General features: G+C 40.6%; 1 protein-coding gene across 9 annotated transcripts in view; it reads right to left on the minus strand.

Annotated features, from left to right (window-relative positions):
• foxp4 (forkhead box P4) overlaps nt 1–20,726 on the minus strand; it is a 150,896-nt gene that overhangs the window by 33,136 nt on the left and 97,034 nt on the right. For 7 of the 9 annotated variants that reach the window (XM_053674178.1, XM_047149400.1, XM_053674180.1 and 4 more), the window contains 4 exons: nt 11,810–11,957; nt 6,913–7,117; nt 4,094–4,192; nt 1,421–1,525 (listed from right to left, as the gene is read on the minus strand). In XM_053674178.1, the coding sequence (XP_053530153.1) occupies nt 1,421–1,525; nt 4,094–4,192; nt 6,913–7,117; nt 11,810–11,957 (557 nt within the window). The remainder of the gene's footprint in view (nt 1–1,420; nt 1,526–4,093; nt 4,193–6,912; nt 7,118–11,809; nt 11,958–20,726) is intronic. The other 2 variants (XM_047149401.1, XM_017450377.1) reach the window with 1 other exon arrangement.

Raw genomic sequence — 20,726 nt, forward strand, 5'->3', positions numbered from 1 at the left:
TGGTTCCAGCTGCTTTATCCAAACGATGCTTCCCAGGATTTGGCATGTTGTTTGGAATTTCCTAAAATTTAGCTGGAAGGTGCCAACGTGGGCAGTCATTCTTGTCTTAAATTCTAGGAGGTTTCGATGGTCAGCTATGGCATGTGTAGATTAAATTAAAAATAAAATGAAAATAAAAATAAATATATCAAATCAAACAAAAAAACACTACTACTGCTAAGGTTGCTGCTTCTACTACTAATTATTATTATTATATAATTATTAATATATTACTACTACTACTTATTATTATTATTATTATTATTATTATTATTACATAATTATTAATATATTCAATTCAATTCAATTTTATTTGTTTAGCGCTTTTTACAAAAGACATTGTCTCAAAGCAGCTTTACAGAAATATCAACATGGTATACAGATATTAAAGGTGTGAATTTATCCCAACTGAGCAAGCCACTGAGTGGCGACGGTGGCAAGGAAAAACTCCCTGAGATGTTTTAAGAGGAAGAAACCTTGAGAGGAACCCGACTCAGAAGGGAACCCATCCTCATCTGGGTAACAACAGTTAGTGTGAAAAAGTTCATTATGGATTTATATGAAGTCTGTATGGCGTTAGGAGCAGCTGTAGTCCCAGCAGTCTGGAATTAAAGAAGATTTGAGCTCCATCCATCCATTAATATACTACTACTACTACTAATATTAATAATAATAAGCAACTATTATTATTGTTGTTGTTATTATTATATAATTATTAATATACTACTACTAATAATAATAATAATAAGCAACTATTATTATTATTATTATTATTATTATTATTATTATTATCCAAACAAAAAACCACCAAACAAACACTTGCACCTGTATTTTTATAGGAACGAGCACTAGAGATAAAACCCTGATGCTTAAGCTCCATGAAATGACCAGATACAAATCTATATTAGCAATATAAACAATATTAATGGCAATAAGCGGACGAAACTCCTTCATATGCTTGTGATGGAATGTGAGTTTTTTTTTGCTCCTATCTTCCCAGTATAAACTCAGAAGGACTGAAATGTAATCTCTATTCTATATAAACCGAACATAAGGGTACAGGAAACCATACAAAGACCTGGGAAAAGACATGATCAGTGCACTACCAGCGCTTCATTTAACATCGTTGTGTGTTTGTACACAACGCTCAATCCCACAGCAACGAAGAATCTCTCACTCCGTCACAGGCAGTAGCAGCCTAATCCTCCACCTCGCCGTGGAATCCATCCCTCGTTCTGTTCAAACATTGCACCTAAACATGGCTTCTCTCTCTCGATTAGCCTTTTTCAGGTCCTTCTACGTAGATGTAAGTGTGTGTGTGGCATGTGTGTATGACCGAGTCGAGGTGTATTGAGGGGACAGACAAACACGCGTCACTCACTTAATGAACTGGCCCATGTCTTCGCAGAGCGCCTCGCAGCCGGGCCACTTACACTCTCCGTGGCCGTAGAGTGGGTGCGAAGCTGTGTGTTCCTCATGGGATGAGCTGAGAAAACAGAGAGGTGAATAAAAGAGGGAGAGAAAAACAAAGAGGTGTGGTTAGTCTTCCATCACTACAGCTGAATTAAAAATAGCAAACAGCAGACATGACGGTTTCTTTTCTCTGAAATGCTTACTTATTATGTAGAATTACACAAGTATCTATCTATCTATGTATCTACTGCACCTGTATAGCACCATGCTGACTCTATCTATCTATCCATCCATCTATCTATCTATTTATTGCACCTGTACAGCACCGTGCTGACTCTGTCTATCTATCTATTCATCTAACTATCCATCCATCCATCTATCTATCTATCCATCCATCCATCCATATATCTATTGCACCTGTACAGCACCATGCTGACTCTATCTATCTATCTATCTATCTATCTCTCTATCTATATATCTATCTATCTATCTTGCAGGAATAGGAAGGAGAACAAAATATTTAAATTCTCATATGCATTAGTTCTGCATTGATGCATGAAACATCATGGAATGACTTTTACACAGGCTTATGGGTTTTTTTTTGGATTGTCAAAAGTACATTTATGTAACAACAGTAACATTTCTGAAGACATATAATAAAACTAAACAGAGAAAAATGAATCCAAATGAATGAAAACCTGAGAATCAAGACAGCTAAAGAATCTTTTCAAACTCGAATCAAACTTCCACATACCTAGGGAAAGAGAAAATAGAACAAACTATAATTATAAAAGAAGGAGTTCTTCGATTAGGGTTCGGAAATGCCGGTGATGCAAGATTTCTTAAGATTACAATAAGGCAAATTGTAACTGCCGAAGCTTAAGCGGATTTAAAAAATAAATAAATAAAAAAAACCCACAAAAAGGTCATTGTTTCCACTTGTCATAACACAAATGATCCCCAAACACACCTTGAATGAGGAACTGGTCTGGTTACACAAACGGAGGCCAACTGCACCAATACACACACACACATAATCTGAACACACACTCCAGGCGCAACAGCAAGTCAAATAGCTTTTAGCTATACAGTAACCGCATGTCACATTAGCCACACCGTGTGAGTGTCACAGCAATAAAATTTAATGCTGGCTCTCAAACGTGCCTTACTGTCTATACTGCATGTGTCTTATGCAGGATGAAACGCTTGAACAATGCAATGGTGCGAGGTTTCTGACATCTGCTGCATAGCTTTTAAATGAAAACCATCATCTCCTAAAGCAGGCCGAGTACATCGACATGTACATGAGTATTGTATTGGTAGTGTGTGAATGTGCGTGTGATTGTTCCCTTAACCTACACAGGGTTGCAGCGAGCTTGGAGCCTATCCCAGGGGACTCTGGGCACGAGGCAGGGGGCACCCTGGACAGAGTGTAAACCCATCAAAGGGCACAATCACATACACAGTCACAAACTATGTACAATTAGATACAATGCATGTCTTTGGACTGAGGGAGGAAACCGGAGTACCCCAAGGCATGGGGAGAACGTGCAAACTCTGTGCACACACAGGGCAGAGCCGGGATTAGAATCCCCCGACCCCGTAGGTGTGAGGCAAACGAGCTAACCAAACGTGCGTGATGTGTTTTAAACAAATAATTTCTTTCCACAAAATTTTTCATGGCAAACTTCACTAAAACGATTGTACATTCTCTTGAAGATTTTTTGCTGTCAGAAAGCTGGTGCTGTGCGAGAGGCTCGCAGCTTTCAAAATGTTCAAATTTTGTAAATCACGTAGTGTATACCCAGCTTAAGATGGCTTTTGAAGCACTAACAGAACTCGCTGGTGAAAGCGTGGGGGAGGGTTGAGGCAGGAACAGGAACGGGACGCCCTCCGAGTGCTTGTTTAGTTTGAGACGCTGCCATTGTGTTTGTTGTGGGTGGATCGGGTCTTCTGGTCTGGCTTCTGTAAAGACCCACAGCAGATTAGTGCGCTCTCTCTCCCTCTTTCTCTCCTCTCATCTTTCCAGCCACGTCCATCCATCTTTCATTTCAGGCCTGGCCAGCAGCCATGGGCTAGCATGTAGCGCAGAAGCCTGGACCGCAGGATCCTCCGTCATGCGCCTGATTTCTGCTAAGCATGAAGGGGAGGGGAAGCTTGCGGTGCTTTCGGGTCTGGGCAACTCGTCCCGAATCCACATCAGAATGCCGTTTAACGCAAAGCAGCTTGCTTGCAGATGAGGTTCTCCTGATGTGGAGAGCATACACACGCCGCATATACAGACACACACAGACACGCACACACACACGCACATGCTTCTTCTCTTCTGTCAGATGTGCTGGCAATGGAGAGGCCACTCAATTCAGAAGCTGCTCTGACTCCAGACATTACAAACTACTGGCAACCACATGGTCCACATGCGCCATGCATTAGCCCTGCCGCACTGTTTTCTTCTTCTGCTCAGTGTGTGTGTGTATGCGTGAGTGTGTGTTCATGTGTGTGTATAAGAGAGGGACGGAAGGGGTTAGAACGGCCATAAAAAAAGGTAAATACACACCAACTCATCTAAACTCACATAGTATGGCAGGTGTGTGTGTGTGTGTGTGTGTGTGTGTGTGTGTGTGTGTGTGTGTGTACTCACTGGGTACTCTGTAGAGGAGTGCCTTTGGGGTAAGGGGTGAGATGCTCGTCACTGGACTCCCCCTTGGTGAAGGACGAGATCCACTCAAAGAGTCTTGCTCTTTAAAATGGAAGGTATTGATCAGAACCCCAAAGAGTGGCTCCACACACACACACACACACACACACACACACACACACACACACACACACACACACACACACACACATTGTCTTTCCCCACCTGTCTGCCTCTGTTACTTCTTACAAACACAGCTTAATCCCATCTGAATTAAGCGACTGCACATTTATGCCCAGAACACACACACACACACACACACACACACACGCGCGGCTAAACTAGCACGGAGGTATAACTGACGCTCCAGTCATGCCACATGTAGAAGAAATTGCACGAGCATCAAATATTAAGTTAACCCAGGGCACTTTACACCAGCACATCAAATACGACCCTGACAGCTCTGGCTATGAAATATTAGTGTGAGCAAACAAAACATACACTTATAAGATACAGACCTTTCAACAGTGTGCCACGTACTCACAGGACGTGCTTCAACTGTGCTATTCATATCACACTCCAGATGTGCTTTTATTACCCCCTCATCATTTTTTATTTTTTTTTGTTCAAACTTCCATTTGGTTAATATTTCAGCATTGCAAGCTTCGCAACACACCCTGTCTTACAGTCACTGACTTACAGTCAGGGTCAAAGCAAAAGCAGATATGAAATATTTATAACATAATAACTACCGGTATTTCGGATACAATGCATTTTATTCAGGAAAGTTCATGTTCAGGAAGAACTTTATCTTGGTCAGGGTGGCATCTTTAAAAAAACAACAACACAGAGTGCAGGGCAGAAATGAAGACTCAACGGGACACCAGTCCAATTCATTTAATTCATAGAATGAAAATCATTCATGTTTAAAAGATTCTGTAATGTTCTATACTTGTGTCCTGTTTTTAGCTAGAAAGCTGGATACTGGATAACTATAGAGATGGAGACAACTGGAGGCTAGCTGGTGAGCTGAATGCTATTTAACAGGCAAAGGAGTTTTTCCCTGCGTCCCAACTGGCATACTATCAGTACTAAACAGTAACCGAGATTAAAATTAGTGTGTCCCACATTCTAGTATGATCGTAGTACGAGTGTCCCAAAGGTACCCAGATGGCCTACTATTTCCCGTAGATTTTCTAAACTAATATTACCCACAACAAGCATGCGGGAGGAGGAGCTTTGTGACGGTTTGCTTCGCCGAATTCAAGGATGCATTTTAGAGAGGTGTGTAAATGAAATGTGGGAAAAAATAAATCGAGGGAATGATACATGAAACCATATAGTATAAATTCTATAAAAATAATGAATGAAGAAAAGCTGATATGCGACGAGGAGTTTGTTTATGGCGACAGCGTTCACGATGTCGTTCCTCGATGTGTTAGTGTGTCCCTGAACTCTTTTACTACATGCTCAAAAGTATGTGCTTTGTCTTCATATAAAGGAAACATACTTTTAGTACATAGTATAAGCATGCCAACTGGGATGCAGGGATTATTATGTAGTTATGCTACGATTTCAAGCTATCGTGAACTCATGAAGAACAAAAATTTAGTGTGGTTATTAAAAAAGAAATAAATAAAGCAATGATATATATATATTTTAAAAAGCTAGCATCATCCCACAGAACGACTGAACAAACTGAAATGGCTCTACTAATCGCACGTACCCCAAAATATATTACTGTACTTTCATAAATGATATGTTTCTCGTTTTTGATCCAATTACAATTTGAGCGTTTTCTATTATGTATCAAATGAATGAGCTTTACATCAAGTTTCACTGAACGAACAGTATTTGCTGCATTAGTTGACATTATTAACCATAATTAATGTTATATACACACACATTAAAAAAGTAATTTAGAAACAAAGAAACTAACTAAACTAAAGTCATTTAACATGTATTAATTGATGTTTGTTTAAATCGGGGGTGTCCAATCTTATCCGGAAAGGGCCGGTGTGGGTGCAGGTTTTCATTCCAACCAAGCAGAAGCCACACCTGAGTCTATTGAAAGCCAGGATCAACTGATTAAACAGGTGGAATCAGGTGTGTCTCCTGCTTGGTTGGAATAAAAACCTGCACCCACCGGCCCTTTGCAGATAAGATAGGACACCCTTGGATTTAAATGTTAATGGATAAATATTAGCATGAATTGGCTAATATTTATTCAATCCATGACTAAACAATAAGTATATAAATAAGCAAAAAAAGAAAAAAAGAAATGACAGTATGATCCATAATGCTGATAACTCATCGAACTCCAAGTTAAAGGTGTAAATACTGGAAATTGCATTTCAGCCTCACGTCTAAATTTTGCCGTGTTAATTAAGGCATTGTGCATATTAGTCATGAGAGAGTTTACACTTAAATTGTTTGTATGAACATTGGTTAATGTTGATTTTCTGCTTATTTGGTTTATTATTCAAAAATAAACTGATTGAATAATAGTGCTAGCTACTATTAAAGCTGACGTTCATGACAAGTAATTCACTAATGATGCCACTAATGAACAGAACCTTAATATAACGTGATAATGCATATGCAGTGTTCATATATAACTCTTTATCATTTCAGCATGGTTTGGTAATGGTTTTACGGTCTAAAAAGGACCCTGACTCCAAGTGTCTGAAGTGTCCCAAAACTAGTAGGACCAAAGTTCCAGGATAACAAAACCATGGCGATGAAACATCACAACATACTGTAACACTCGTTATTCGAATATTCCTGATCAGACGCTGTAAAGCTGGAAGTCTTTAACTCACCTGTCTCTCTTTGGAGTGTGCATGGAGTTCTGTCCATTTGGCAAAGGATGGTGGGGGATCTGAGGTGAGACTTTGGAGGCCGTGTATGAGGTAGTGTTGGAGCTGTTGGTGCTCAGGTCGAGGCCCTCGTGCTTGATGGGCTCGTCCGCGTTTTGCACGCCCGCCACGTCCTTCCACAGCTGCTGCAGGTCCGTGGGACACATGGCTGTACGGATAGAAAGAAAGAGAGAGAGAATGTTCCGGCTGAACATGAAAATGATCGAAAATTGCATCCACATGCATCAAACATAACCAACAGTGATCAAAAAAAAAAAAAACTGGGCTTTGAAGAAAGCGAGGTCTACAAGTTGGTATTTTATCCTTTATTAAACATAAATACAAAATTAAACAGTATAAAAGTGTGCTACAACGATGTATATTTTCAATAGAACTTTTAGAATAGAAACAATTTTTCTCTGGACTCAAAAACTTGACAACATATTCTCATAAGAAATTTGAATTGAGAAATATTTTTTAAAAAGACTCAATGTTTTAGCCTTGGTAAATGATCATAAACGCATTTCAAAACATTCCATGACGTTTAGAACAATAACGCACCGAGTAAATATCTGTTAAATATGATATCATATTTTTTGAGCACTTGCTTCTGTACCACAGAGATGTAGCAGCCACAGGTGTGTGAGATGCTCCGAGTGCCTGTGTCATGAGTGATCGAGACACCTCCTCCCCGTCTCTGCCTTGAACGTGTGCCAGTTGGCACGGAGCATCTCTCCGCTGGTACATCACAAAGCCTGGCAGCATGTTGACATTAGTGTGGCAAACCCGTAAAACGCCAGGGACTTGTTAACATCTTGGGAGAGTGACAACAAAAAAAGGAGGAGTGGAGGCCCACTGAACGGCCAATTTCACCATATTTTGTTAGCTTTCCACCACTTCCTCAATTCTCCCGGCCGTCTCTATTTGTAATTACGGCTGTCCCAACCAACTTGTCACTGACAGTATTAATCACGTCTGTGTACTTTCTTGCCACTTTCCTCATTTTTGCAGCCTCTTTCTGAAAACCTGATGAATTCTGAGCTGTTTTTCTTCCTCTCGCATTTTCTTCGCTTTTCTCTCGCTAAAGGAGGAGGTGGTTGGTGAGACAGACTTGGGGGAGTGAAGAAAGACGGGAGGAGAAGAGGAAGGGGGAGTTAATTCCATCATACACACACACACCATAGCAAGTCTGGCTCAAGCTGTTCCTGAAAACCCACAGCCTGCTACGCTATCACATATGGCAGGGACTTAATAGCAATCCAAATATTATGTCTGGTGCGTCGGCATTCCTGTCTCGGGCTGCGCCAAAACAAAGCGAATGATGGACGGCCGCACTTGCAGATCCGGCCTGTTGTTCGCTCCGTCTTTCAGGGGGAGAAGACTTGCGGGGGCACGGGCGAGCCGCTGAGCGCTACAAATCGTTGGACAGAACATGCAGTGAGCGAGAAAGAGAGACGGGGGCCAAGAGAAAACTGGCAGCTGTACCAAATGAAAGAACAGCCAGAGTGTTGGAGCAGATCCGGGTGGAGACGGAATGGTCTACCTACAGTGAAGTGTTTTTGTTTCTCACTTTCTCCCAAACACCCATGCACGAAGGGCCAGGTGGGGCATTTCCTCTGTGGCTAGACTTCAGCACTTTCCCAAAATGTCCACAACCACCCCTCCTCGAACAAATATGCACACACACACACACACACACACACACATGCACTTCCACTCTGAGACCACCGAGCTAAGCACCCAAGAGAAGCCCATGCAATTCCAGAAATTTCCCTGTAAGATGAGCATATGGTAGTATTTTGCTTTCTTGTGACAAAAAAAGACTTAAATACGTCTTACTTACACTTTTTTTTTTTTTTTTTTTTAAATAATACGGCTGTTGCTTCTGATTAATATGTGCAGTTGGGCGCCAGCGGTGGTGTCGAGGCCTGGGATGACAGACTGTACTTTCGTCCACTTATAAAAGGTATTAAATCTTTCTCTCTTGGCTGACCTATAGAGATCTGGTCAGCTTTTATGCCCCGCCTCCAGCTAAGAACAATGCAAACGGCCTGAATGTGAGGGGTGAGGTGTAGAAAACGTTTCACAAAAAGAAGCCACAAAGTGCTTATGGCAGAATATGGTAGAACCAAATATTGTTTGGTCATCTCGAAGTTGAAAGTGCAGGGAGCTTTTGGTAATTAAAATAAATAATAATAAATGCAATGCCAGGTGTCGCTGCCACCCGTGGGCCAGAGGACAAAATCCTTTTTAATGGGGCCAAGCAAGACCGGCAGGAAGAATGCCCACGGTTGGCTGCCTGCTTTTAATGGAAGGCCTCTTATCAGGGAGGGATTGCGGGGGAATTCCGTGTGTTGTGGACGGAGCCACGGCTTTATTGTTCCTCGATGATGTCAGCAAGAGAGGAGAGCATGACTAGAGGAGCGCCAAGGTCAAAAGTTTGCCGTTGGTCATAAGATCTGTTGGTCTCGACCTCTCCATCCTTCCACCAGACGGGTTTCCTACGAACAGGCGTCTCCGTCTGTGTGTGTTGTTCTGCTACATTGTGTGTGCTACGGGCCACTCGGGACAGCGCATGGCAATCTTAAATTATATAAATAATCAGAAATGTCAAGGGCAATGAGAGTGAATGCAAGTCAAATGCAGTAAATAGGTTCATTTCTGAGGCCCTCTTTTATTTTAAAAACTCAAGAAGCCTCCTTGTTGGTTTATTTCTCTTGGAACTTGGTGTGTGTGTATGTGTGTGTGTGTGTGTTGTTACATAGGAGGCTATCTCGATGAGGCTAAGTGAAAATAAAGGATGCAGAAAAACGTATTGAGCTAGCCGAAAGCCTCATTTCCTCTGGCTGCTCCTAGGCACACGCACAATTCTCCACAGAGACCAGCAAATTTTGTGCCATATTTACCTATTATCCAAATGACTGCCTTCCCCAACCAACAATCACGCATGTCTTTTATCTTTTTTACAAGCTGATTAAGTTAACAAGCTTCACATGTGGCTCAGCAGCATGTCCACGGCTGCAGTTTGCTCTGGGGGTATTTTGGTCGGGGGTTTTGGAGCATGGGGGTGGAGGGGGGTTGGTTCTGGATATGTCATCCATCTCAGACTAATAGATTGAGACGATTAGAGCGAGGGGCCCTGTTTTATGGCTAGCATTATTAGCGTTCAGCACTGTGCACGTTCATGTTTATGGCAGCAGGTCAGCTGGTGTGTGTACAGAAGGCTAGGATTATTCATGTTCAGCACTCTACACGTGTTTATAGCAAAGGGCTGAATTCTACAGAGATCGGCTGGCCCGGGTCTGCAGTGACCATCTGGTCCAGTGGAAGGCTAAGAATACACAGAAAACACACGTTCTGTTTATTTAGCCTGCTGTATTTGACTCCTAGGCTGGTTTGTGTGGTGAGTCTTTGCTTTAATAATCATTTCTACAGGAGTGTGTGGCATCCCAGAGACTGGGAGGTGAGCCGGTGGAAGTGAGAGAGACCACCTGGACCAGAGAATTATGGGAGCAGTGTTTCAGCGTGAGGTTAGAGAAGGTTTCTCCATTATCTCTATGAAGGAAAGTTGGCCGAGCCTTCATTTTAGAGTAAAGTGTTTAGTGAAATGTACACGTAGAAGGGAAAATATAATTAATGTATTAATGTATGTGCAGGGAAGATCTACCATGTGTCAATATACGCCAGATACGAAGAGTGTAAATGAAACAAAGTTTTGTGTAAAATCGTTGGTCCTTTTTAAAATAAAAGCTTAAGTAAGTGTGGGCTTGGTGCTGCAAAGGGACAATGTAGTAAACATGTAAATAAAAGTCTTATCTCATGTAAATAAAAGGATTATCTCATGTAAATAAAAGGATTATCTCAACCTTGGTCGATTTTATTTGATTTATGTTCATGTATTAATAAAGTACCTTGTGTGTTTGGTTTATTATTTTGAATGGTCATGTTTTAATTTCTGTAGAGTGAATGAATGTCATTGTTTCTTTACATTCTACTGAAAACTTTTTTATTTTTTAGAAGTTTCAACAGAAGTTTCAACAAAATTAACTTTAAGATTTTATAATGAAATGTTCTGCAAGACATCCATTATTTCCTTTACCACAAGTCTAACTGACCATCCAATATGTCTGTCATTTGCATCTTTAGTTGTGCATTACAAGATTAATATAGCTAATAAGTAATGAAAATCTATCTCAACCCAAAATGTTTTTCATAATACATGCCAAAATGTTCAGATGATTGCATAAATGACCATGTTAAGCTACAACGGGAGTACTTTAAAATGGTTATTTAGTTATTTATTCATTCTTCGTTAACTCCTTTATCCTGGTCGAGGTGGATCTGAAGACCCTATCCCGGCAACACTGGCTGTGAGGTAGGAATACACACTGGATCGGATGCCGGTCCACCGCAGGTCACCATGCAGACAGATATTCAAACCTACCAGGCATTTTAGAGTTTCCATCCCACCTACTGTATCACCTACTAATGTTTATGGGAGGTGTGAAGAAACTGGAAAACCCAGGGGAAACCCACAGGGACACAGAGAGAACATGTAGAACTCTGACAGTTACCCAAGACTCAGGGTCAAACTGGAGACCGTGGAGCCATGAGACAGTAACGCTACCCACTGTACGACCCATGAAGTGGAAACTGACTAGAGGAGGTGGAAAATTCCTCTGGATTGGTGCATCCAGTCTTTGGTTTCTGCTTTTAATCAGGTGATAGAAATAGAGGTCCAATCAAACAGGTTTGTGAGTGTGCTCTACTATATCAAGCAAAGCACAAAATGAACACTGAAGCTTTTTGGCAGTAAAATGACACCATAGTGGTGTTAAAAAGTCAGCGTGCGAGTGTGTACCTTGCTGCAGGCTCTGGATGGGGACTTGGCTGGGTTGTATTCCGACAAGGCCTTGCCTCTGAAGGTTGATGATGTGCTGCTGCTGCAGCTGCTGCATCTGGATCAGCTGCTGCTGGAAAGCCAGCTGTTTGCTGCCCAACTGCTGCTGCTGAAGAGAAAAAGTAGAGACATGTTTTTTTTTTTTAAAAACAATAACAAGAAGTTAGGGACAAGAAGAGTTAAAGAAAGAAGAAGAGCTGAGAGACTGGCAGGACGGGATGGGAGGGACACAGCAGACACTCATTTGGTTTTATAAGCCTGCAAACCTCGTGTTTAGATAAGACACATCCTGGAATAGAAAGATTTTCCCCTTTGGTCATCATCGCACTTCCTGAAGTGATGGAAAACGAGTGCCCGGCTAAAAGAGCAGGCTTGTGTGTTTCCTCAACCCGGCTATGAAAGACGTTGGAGATAATAGTCAATGTGAGACTGACTACACCATGTGGACTGACAACACACACACTCAGACACACACACACACACACACACACACACAAAGCCACAGTCACTGCAGCATGTGTAGCAATCTGTTAGCATGTGGCCGCTACGCAAATTAACACGGCAATAAATGATGACAAACGACATCTGCGTGTGATGTTAAGCGCAGTTCCAAATTACGTGGCATCAGATGTCTAATGTTTTACGATAAGGCACGATTCCACTCTTGCCACACATTAAAACAAAAGGCGCTCTGAGAGAGCACCCATTTAAGGAATATGCCAGATTAAAAGTGTGCCTTATGCTATAATGTAACACTGCAAATAAAAGGATAAGAGGAGGGGGAAGGAAGTAGAGAGAGTTATCCCGCTCGTTATCAGAGCTATGACATAAGGGCTGGAACAGCAGGAAGAGAGCACGGCTTCTCGGCTTCATCAAAAGCGTGCAGGCTGTATATTTGAAGCATCTCTGATCTCTAGAGCCGGAGCTAAAACACGCGCGCACACACATATACACACATACATGCACACACACACACACACACACGATAGTCTATCTATCTCCGGCATAGAGAAGCACAGATTTGGGAAGCCCGTGTGTGTGTGTATGTGTGTGTGTGTGTGTGTGAGTGTGTGTGTGTGTATGTGTGTGTGTGTGTGTGTGTGTGTGGTGTGAGAATTTTTTATATCTTAGTGGGGACCAAATGTCCCCATAAGGATAGAAATATCCTGATCCCCACAAGGATAATTTCATTCTTTGTTGTTGTTTTTTTGTTTGTAATTTATTTATTTAATTATTTTTTACAAAAAAGTCATATTTTATGTTAAAAGAAAAAACTAAAAGAGCCAAAAGGTTTCCTTCCAGTTAACATGGTTAAGGTTAGGCATAGCATAAACTTGCTGCATTAGTAATTATGTCACTGGAAGGTCCTCACAAGCATATTAACACAAACGTGTGTATATGTGTGTGAGAATTTTTTATATCTTAGTGGGGACCAAATGTCCCCATAAGGATAGAAATATCCTGATCCCTACAAGGATCATTTCTTTCTCTCTTTCTTTGTTTTTGTGTGTGTGTGTGTGTGTGTGTGTGTGTGTGTGTGTGTGTGTCCAGGGGTAAGGGTGAGCACCACAGACTACATGGCATGTGCTGATAATGTCAGGCAGTGTCGCCGTGATAAATGTCCCCCTTCCTGAACAGCTTTTCCAACGAGACGCTTTTTGATGTACCCCCAATGCGAGATGGACCTTATCACACGCCAGATAACAGAGAACAAGGAGTAGAGTGGAGAGGGGTAGAAAAAGAAAGAAAGAAAGAAAGAAAGAAAGAAAGAAAGAAAGAATAAATAAATAAATAACAGTGGGCTCTCCATTTCCAAGGTAGGGAGTCATGGGGGGAAAAAAACAGACTAGTTGGGTCAAGTTTATCAACCAAAGCTAAAATCAGCCAAAACACTCCTGCATTCGTGGTCTGAGACTTCAAAACAAATCCACGGCTAATAGATTGCAGATTGTGCATGGATCCTCTGCTATTAGCTACAGATCACAGTCAGATTGTGTGCTACTAGCCTTAGATCACATTCGGACCGGGTGCTATTAGCCACGGATCACGTTCAGACCGAGCACTATTAGCTTTAAATCACGTTCGGATAGTTCGCCATTAACTACACATCGCTTTCGGATTGTGTGTCATTAGCTACAGATCATGTCTGGATTATGTTCCGTCGCAAGGCTATTCAGTTTGTTTCTGGCAGGAGGGCTACATTAAAACGCATATGGGATATATTTCTAAGTGCATAGAGTTGGATGCAAAAGTTTGCACACCCTTACTTCCAAAGGATGAACACAAAAAAACTAATACGAGCTACACGACTAACATTTCTGAAAAATACAATATTTCTGAATACTTGACGTTTATTCACTTTCCGTAGGAAGATATGTTTTATCCGTTTGTTTTATTGCTCTCTGTCATTTTTTTCTCTCCTGCTATTTTTCTTTCTGCCTTTTGTAGTGGCTTTTGTGGCTTAGAGATCGAGTTTTTAGATTATTCACAAAATTAAGTGAAAATTTTAATTATTATATCTTAGCTTAATACTTCCTGTTTTTTGGTCATTTGCTATGTTTCCATCCCTGTATTTTTATGCAAATTTTGGCATATAGCACGAAAAAATCACTGGATGCAAACACCAGATGTGAATAAAATCTCCAAAATGCTCATGTAAAACTTATGTGCTCAATCGAGGCGGATATATATATTTTTTATTCGATAAAAACTACAACCCAAAAAGTTGGAACGCTGTGTAACATGTAAATAAGCTTGCACGGATGGAAAGGCACCACCAATGCTGAAAGGTGTATACAGGTTTTAGAGCAACAAATGCTTCCATCCAGATTCCATCCCATCTTTACTTCTGAGAGACTCTGTCTCTAAGATTTTTATACCCATCCATGTTACTAACTTGTTGCCAATTAATTCATTAGTTGCAAAATGTTCATCCAGCTGTTTCTTTTGAGTAACACTTACTTTTCCAGCCTGTTGTCGACCCGTCCCAACTTTGACACGTGTTGCGGCCATAAAATTCAAAATTACTGTATTTCTTTCTTAAAACTGTACATTTCCTCAGTTTAAACATTTGATATGTTTCCTATGTTCTATTGTGAATAATATATGTTTGTATGAGATTTGCAAATCAATGCATTCTGTTTTTATACTGTTCTTGTTGCCATTTATTTCCATTTTACACCGCGTCCCAACTTTTTTGGAATTGGCTTTGTATAATAGAAATCCATTAACCGAATATTCCTCAATGCGCATCAAAAAAGTCATGTGACTTTGCCTCAACAAATCATGTGATTGGATAACTGGCTCAGAAAAATAAAAATGGCAGCAGTATCCTCTGAAGTGATGATTCTGTTCTCTTGAACACATGGGATGGAAACGGTGCTTTATTCGCAAATGTTTTATGCAATATTCCAATTTTCAGCATAAGTTACTTTTGCAACTTGAATGGAAACATAGCTACTGACTGTTAACTGCTCAAACTACTTAAAACATTGTCAGGCAGTTGTTAATGGTGATACAAATAAACACAATTGCTAGCTTGCACACACTTTCTGTAATATTTACTACTATGCGTTCGATAGAGCTTGTGATCAGATACCATCATCATCATCATCATCATCAAAATACAAAACAGAGCACACTTTATGTTTGAATGACCTAATAAAAATATGGGAAATTTAGCCAACCGGACAAAATTGACTGAATTAATCAAAATTGACTGAATTAATGTTTCGGCACCAGTGTTAAGACCGATGACAACGAGACACCTGTTTAAAAGCCATTAGTAACATTTAGCTCAAGTGATAAAAGAGAGACTAAGTACTGCTGATAACTATATTGGTTATATGTTTCCTATCATGGGGGAGCACGGTGGCTTAGTAGTTAGCACGTTTGCCTCGCAAACCCCCCAGGGATAGGGGTTTGATTCCCACCACCGCCCTGTGTGAATAGAGTTTGCATGTTCTCCCTGTGCTTCTGGGGTTTTCTCCAGACACTCTGGTTTCCTCCCCCAGTCCAAAGACCTGTGATGTAAGTTCAATGTCTAAATTGTCCGTAGTGTGTGAATGCGTGTGTGATTGAGCCCGGCAATGGATTGGCACCCCATCCAGGGTGTCACCCGCCCCATGCCCCAAGATCCCTGGGATAGGCCCCAAGCTCCCCGTGACCCTGTGTAGGATAAGTGATACAGTGGATGGATGGATCGATTTCCTATTATTATTTTCCATACGTATATTTTTGCAACACTGGCCTGTGGTCATCATTTAGATTTTTTTCCATTTCAGTCTTGTTTTTCTACATACTATACAGTAGTAATAGACCATGTGGCCATGTGGCACTCTTGGACTTGCATACCTGATACACATCTGAAGAGCAAAATGGAGACAAGGTCAGACAAAGTGACAGAATGGGGAAAACGTGAAAAACGTGCGTCTAAACAACTACTGGAAGAAATTAGTAAACCCAGATTTCTCACTTCCTATTATTATCCCTGACTCTTGTGTCCATTTCTGTCCATCCTCCCCCTCCCCTTCATCTCTCTGTACATATCCTATGCTCTCTCCTCCTCTATCTGTTCTTTTTTCCTCTCCCTGGCTCGGTCTCCTGGGACACGGTTCGAGTTCTTTAACACATTGTGTCTGCGCACTGTTTACATTAGATGCACTCGAGTGGCCAAAGCTAGCAGAGGAGTGCGCCTGTCAGCTTGATTTATGAGCACATCAAGCAGAGTTTGGGCACGCCAGCTACGACTGACAGGCCCACTTCATTAGGCTGACTCCGGGCTGACTCTGTGGCCTAAGCGTCAAACATGCACACACGCGCACACACATACATACATACAGGCAGAGAGACAGGGAGACAGGGAGAGAGTGAGAAACATAGGCAAGAAAAAGTTTCAAATACAAGAATTGACGAACGTGAGTGGTAACTGTCTCACACTCGCTCACTCTTGTGATCTCTCACCTCATGCACATGCCGCTACCCTGACAAGCAATTACAGCTTGCTTTGCTGAGACAGAGAGCAGACTTCAGGCCTCTTCTATACATTAAAAAAAAAATGCATTTTCAAGTCTAGAGTTTTAAGTGGCCCTGTCAGAACTTTGACAGCCTTTTTTTTTCTTTGATGCATCTATGCAAAGCTGAAAGAAAGGCACTAGACACATATGATTATAATCTACTATTTATACTCATGTATTGTGCATTGAAGATGAATGTTTATGTGTGCTGTAGGATACGCAGTATTGTTAGGCACTGAACAGTGGTATGGATATGAATAAAAGTATTATTATTATTATTATTATTATTATTATTATTATTAAGGAATACATATTTATTAGTGTATACAACCTTCTCTGGTAAAGCTAGCTAAATTGCTAACATAAAGCTAGCTAAACAGCTATTTTTAATGATAATGAGTCTTTATTAATCACATACACATTACTGCACAGTGAAATTATTTTCTTCACATACCCCAGCATGTTAGGAAGTTGGGGTCAGAGTGCAGGGTCAGCCATGATACAGCGCCCCTGGAGCAGAGTGGGGTAAGGGCCTTGCTCAAGGGTCCAACAGTGGCAGCGTGGCAGTGCTGGGACTTGACCTTGACCTGGGGCTGACCTTCCGAGCAGTAACCCAGAGCCTTAACCACCAAGCCACCACTGCAAGTATTTTAAGTATTATTTTCATAAATGTTCAGAATGGGTTCTGGCTAGCTAAAGTGAGCTAACCTGACAGGATTTAAGTTGTTGTTGTTGTTATTATTATTATTATTATTATTGTTATTATTATTATTATCATTATTTTAAATAAATGATCACAGTTCACAGCTCCCGCTAACCAGCAAACCAATATGAGCTAACCTGAGAGGATTTCTGAGAGGATTTTTAAGTGTTATTTTCATAAATGTTCAGAATCTTCACTGCTAATTGGTTCTGAATAGCTAAGATGAGCTAACCTGACAGGATTTATGAGAGGAATTTTTAAGTAATTATTTTGAATAAATGTTAAAAATCAAATGCTAATGGATTCTGGCTAAGTCGGATAAGCTAACTTGCCAAGATTTCTAAGGGACTTTTTTCAGTTATTTCCATAAATGCTAGTTAATATGATCTAACCAGGATTTCTAAGAGGAATTTTTTCCCCCAAATAAATGTTCTGAATACTCGCTGCTAATGGATTCTTTCGAGCTAACACAAGCTAACCTGACAAGATTTCTACGAGGATTTTTAAGTTATTTTCATAAATGTTCAGAATCATCACTGCTAATGGGTTCTTAGCAGTGACTATCTAATGACTCAAATGCATGTTTATATACCCTATTCCAAGACACACAGAAATTCCAAGTGTGAGTAGCTACTCGAAATATACCCCTGGGCTTTCCATGGCACTCAAAGGACCAGTTTCAGGTTTTGAATCTGCCTGGAAAGGAAAAGAGACGCAGGAGCAGCTTTCTTTTTCGTGCTTTCTTGCTTGAGCACCTGTCGTTTAGTCAAGCACGGGCACTGCTTTTCTCCCTGGGGCGCCCTCTGCACACTCAACACACACATACACACACACAAACCCCAAACTAGTCTGGACATGCATCCACCCCAACACACCCTATGTTCTCCTTCTGTGTTATAACCTATAATACACAATGCTGTGTATTCTGACATCCCCAAAAACTAGAGTATGAGAGAGAGCTAGCCCGTATGTACACGTGTCACTGCTAAGCGTTTCTATCAAACAGTGTGTGTTTGTGCTCAGATACCTTGTTGAGCATTTGCCACGCATATTCTCCATCAGTCACCATGTCTGGGCTGCATCTAACAGGTCTTAATCCCTCTTTGCCATTATCTCAAGAGCTTGTTCAAGCTCTCTCTTTTCCTTCCACTCTTACCTTCTACAACACTTCTTCAATATATTTATATACAGTTTATTAGCACAGTGTGTCATGTACAGTGATGTGAAAAAGTAGTTGATTTCTTCTGTTTTTTTGTATATCTCATACTAAATAGTTTTAGATCTTCAAACGAAATACAACATAAAACAAAGGCAACCCGAGTAAACACACAATACAGTTTTTTTTTTGAAGCAAAAAAGGTTATCCAACACCTATCACCTATGTGAAAAACTAATTGCCCCCTTAAACTTAAAATCTGCCTGTGCCACCTTTAGCAGCAATAACCGCAACGAAACACTTCCGAAAAATGGAGATCAGTCTTTCACTTACTTCTAGGATTAGGATTTACTCCTGTGCTTTGGATCATTGTCTTGCTGCAGAACCCAGTTGCTTCTGAGTTTCAACTTACGAACTGAAGGCCAGATATTCTCCTTTAGGATTTTCTGGTAGAGAGTAGAGTTCATGTTTCCCTCAATTATTGCAAATTGCCAAGGCCATGAAGCAGCAAAGCATCCCCACACCATCACACTTCCACCACCATGCTTGACTGTAGGTATGATGATCTTTTTGTGGAATTCTGTGTTTGGTTTATGCCAGATGTAACGGGACCCCTGTCTTCCAAACAGTCCCATTTTCGACTCATCAATCCACAAAATATTCTCCCAAAAGATTTGAGGATCATCAAGGTATGTTTTGACAAAATTCAGATGAGCCTCAAAGTTCTTCTGGGTTAGCAGTGGTTTTCACCTCCCCAATCTTCCATGGATGGCATTTTTGCCCAGTGTCTTTCTGATAGTGGAGTCATGAACAGTGGTCTTTATTGATGCTAAGCCTGTAGTTCCTTTGATGTTGTCCTTGGCTCTTTTGTGACTTGCTGGATGAGTCGTCACTGTGATCTTGGAGGAATTTTGGAAGGTCGGCCACTTCTGGGAAGGTTCACTACTGTGCCAGGTTTTTCCATTTGGAGATATTGGCCCTCACTGTGGTTCTTTGGAGTCCCACAGTCTTTGAAATAGAACCCTTCTTAGACTGGTGTATTACCTTCTTCCTCACAATTTCTGGAATTTCTTTCAATTTTGGTATAGTGTGTTACTGGGTAAGACCTTTTTAACCAACTTCATGCTGTTGAAAAGTTCTATTTAAGTGTAGATTTGAGTGAACAGGGTTTGCAGTAATCAAGACTGGTTGTGTCTAGTCCAGCTGAACCCTATTATGAATGCAGTTTCATAGATTTGGGGAATTAGTAACTACGGGGGCAAATACTTTTTCACACAGGCCCAGTTGGTACTGGATAACTTTTTTGCTTCAATAAATAACATTATCATTTAAAAACTGTATTTTGTGTTTACCTAGGCTGCCTTTGTTTTATCTTAGATTTTATTTGAAATTTCTGAAACAATTTCGTATGGAATATTCACAAAAACCACAGAAATCAGTATGGGGGCAAATACTTTTTCAGAGCCCTGTACATGTTGTGACTCTGAGGTAAAAACGTCAGAAAAGCCATCATAGAAAAGTTAATGCAGTTAAACCTATTTGGAATTATTTATTTCTGTCCTTTCCTGTCTAACATGATGGTTTATTATACACACACACCCAACAAAAAGAAAAAGAAAATAAAATTCTTTTCAGCTTCTGTAATTGTTTTTCTTCTCTGTGCTGAGTTGACCAAACAAAACTCCCCACCCACACCTCTGCAACTTCTCCCAGAACAAATGTTATGAACCATGTCATCTGCATACAACCTCTAAAACCTGTCAATCCTGACCATTTTTGCATCCCATTTGTGTCTCTGGTAGACAACGCACTAATTCAAATGAAAAACGGCTTTGTTGAACCTGGTTTTATTCATAGTTCCTGGTTCTTTAATTAAATTATATACATTTTCAATTTTGTGGTCATTCTTACAGATTTGCAGTTATATTCGTTAATAATTGCAATGACTGTTTCGTTAAAATATAGGTTTTTTTCATAAATAAATTCCTTAATCATAGTATAGAA

This window comes from Ictalurus punctatus, chromosome 21, assembly GCF_001660625.3.
Source record: "Ictalurus punctatus breed USDA103 chromosome 21, Coco_2.0, whole genome shotgun sequence".
In the NCBI taxonomy this organism is placed as follows: Eukaryota; Metazoa; Chordata; class Actinopteri; order Siluriformes; family Ictaluridae; genus Ictalurus; species Ictalurus punctatus.